Below are 1,101 nucleotides of genomic sequence, written 5' to 3'. Positions count from 1 at the left end.
TCATCGGCCTCCTCTACTGCAGTGTCGGCAAATCATCACTTGGCATGTTCCGAATGAACCCCACCAGAGCTCGCCATAGCCGAGGGCGGAAGAAGACTTTGATCGCCCCCAATCTGAAGTTGAACAACATCTTAGGGTGTTTGCCTTTCTCTTCTATCGCGATCCGTTTGTCCGAGACGAACACAGTGATGTCAACCAACTCCTCTGTGGTGTCGCTCAACAAGAGATCATTATCAGGCCCATTGGTGATGCTCAATGCCTTGATACCGAAGGTCAGCTTAGTGTACATATGATGGACCTTAGCCATAGCAGTGATCGCACTAGCAGAGAGATCTATACTGGGCCGACCCTCCATACAGTGGATGCTCACAGTAGTCGTAGGTATGGACACTTCAACCGATATGAAACTGGCCCAGTTGAGCTGTTCTCTGTCCCCCACCATCCCGCTTGGCCTTGCTGATTCCACTGACTTCTCCTCCTCCTTATGATGATGATGCCCGTCCTCACTAGTCGGCAATTCAAAGTTCAACCCCGTGGACTTCCTGAGCGGCCTCACCGCCGCCGCCGTCTGTGGTGGCGCCGTCGTAATGGTGGTAGTGGATGATGATACCACAGGAGTAGCCAGTAGCATGAGCCGTAGTGCACGTATAAGAGCATGATATCGATTAGCATCTAGACAGACCCTAAGAGGCTCCGTTACATCACCCCTCAGTCGAACCCTCGTCGGTGCCGGTCTCAACTTCGACGTCTCAGAGTCTTCCTCCTCCTCATTATCATCATCAATACTCAAGGGCTTTGATATTATGAATACCCTCATCCACAGTTCAACTCTGTCTAGTATAAGACTTCGGTGCCCACCCGGCCTGAGCAATTCCCCTCGAACTCCCGTCATGCCGATTTTCCATACATCGGTAGTCGGGTTTTCCAACCCCCTCTCTTTAGAGCAGACCTCAGCCACTTCAGCTGCTATACTAGTCTTCTCGAGTTCACTACGGCTAAGGGAGGCCAGGGAAAAGGTACCAAGATTGAGAACTATGTAGACTCCCGAGTTGTATGTGTGTACAGGTAACAGTATGGTTGGTGCCTCAACGCGGACCTGAC

General features: G+C 51.4%; 1 protein-coding gene across 1 annotated transcript in view; it reads right to left on the bottom strand.

The window, feature by feature from the left end:
* Positions 1-307, bottom strand: part of Pmar_PMAR011259 (hypothetical protein) — a gene marked incomplete at both ends in the record, with an annotated part of 1,592 nt that extends 1,285 nt beyond the window's left edge. The window contains one exon of the mRNA XM_002767900.1: positions 65-307. Coding sequence (XP_002767946.1) covers positions 65-307 — 243 coding nt within the window. The remainder of the gene's footprint in view (positions 1-64) is intronic.
* Positions 308-1,101: the final 794 nt, after the last annotated feature.

Source organism: Perkinsus marinus (assembly GCF_000006405.1).
Source record: "Perkinsus marinus ATCC 50983 genomic scaffold scf_1104296969602, whole genome shotgun sequence".
Taxonomy (NCBI): domain Eukaryota; phylum Perkinsozoa; order Perkinsida; family Perkinsidae; genus Perkinsus; species Perkinsus marinus.
This window is presented reverse-complemented; position numbering and strand designations above follow the sequence as displayed.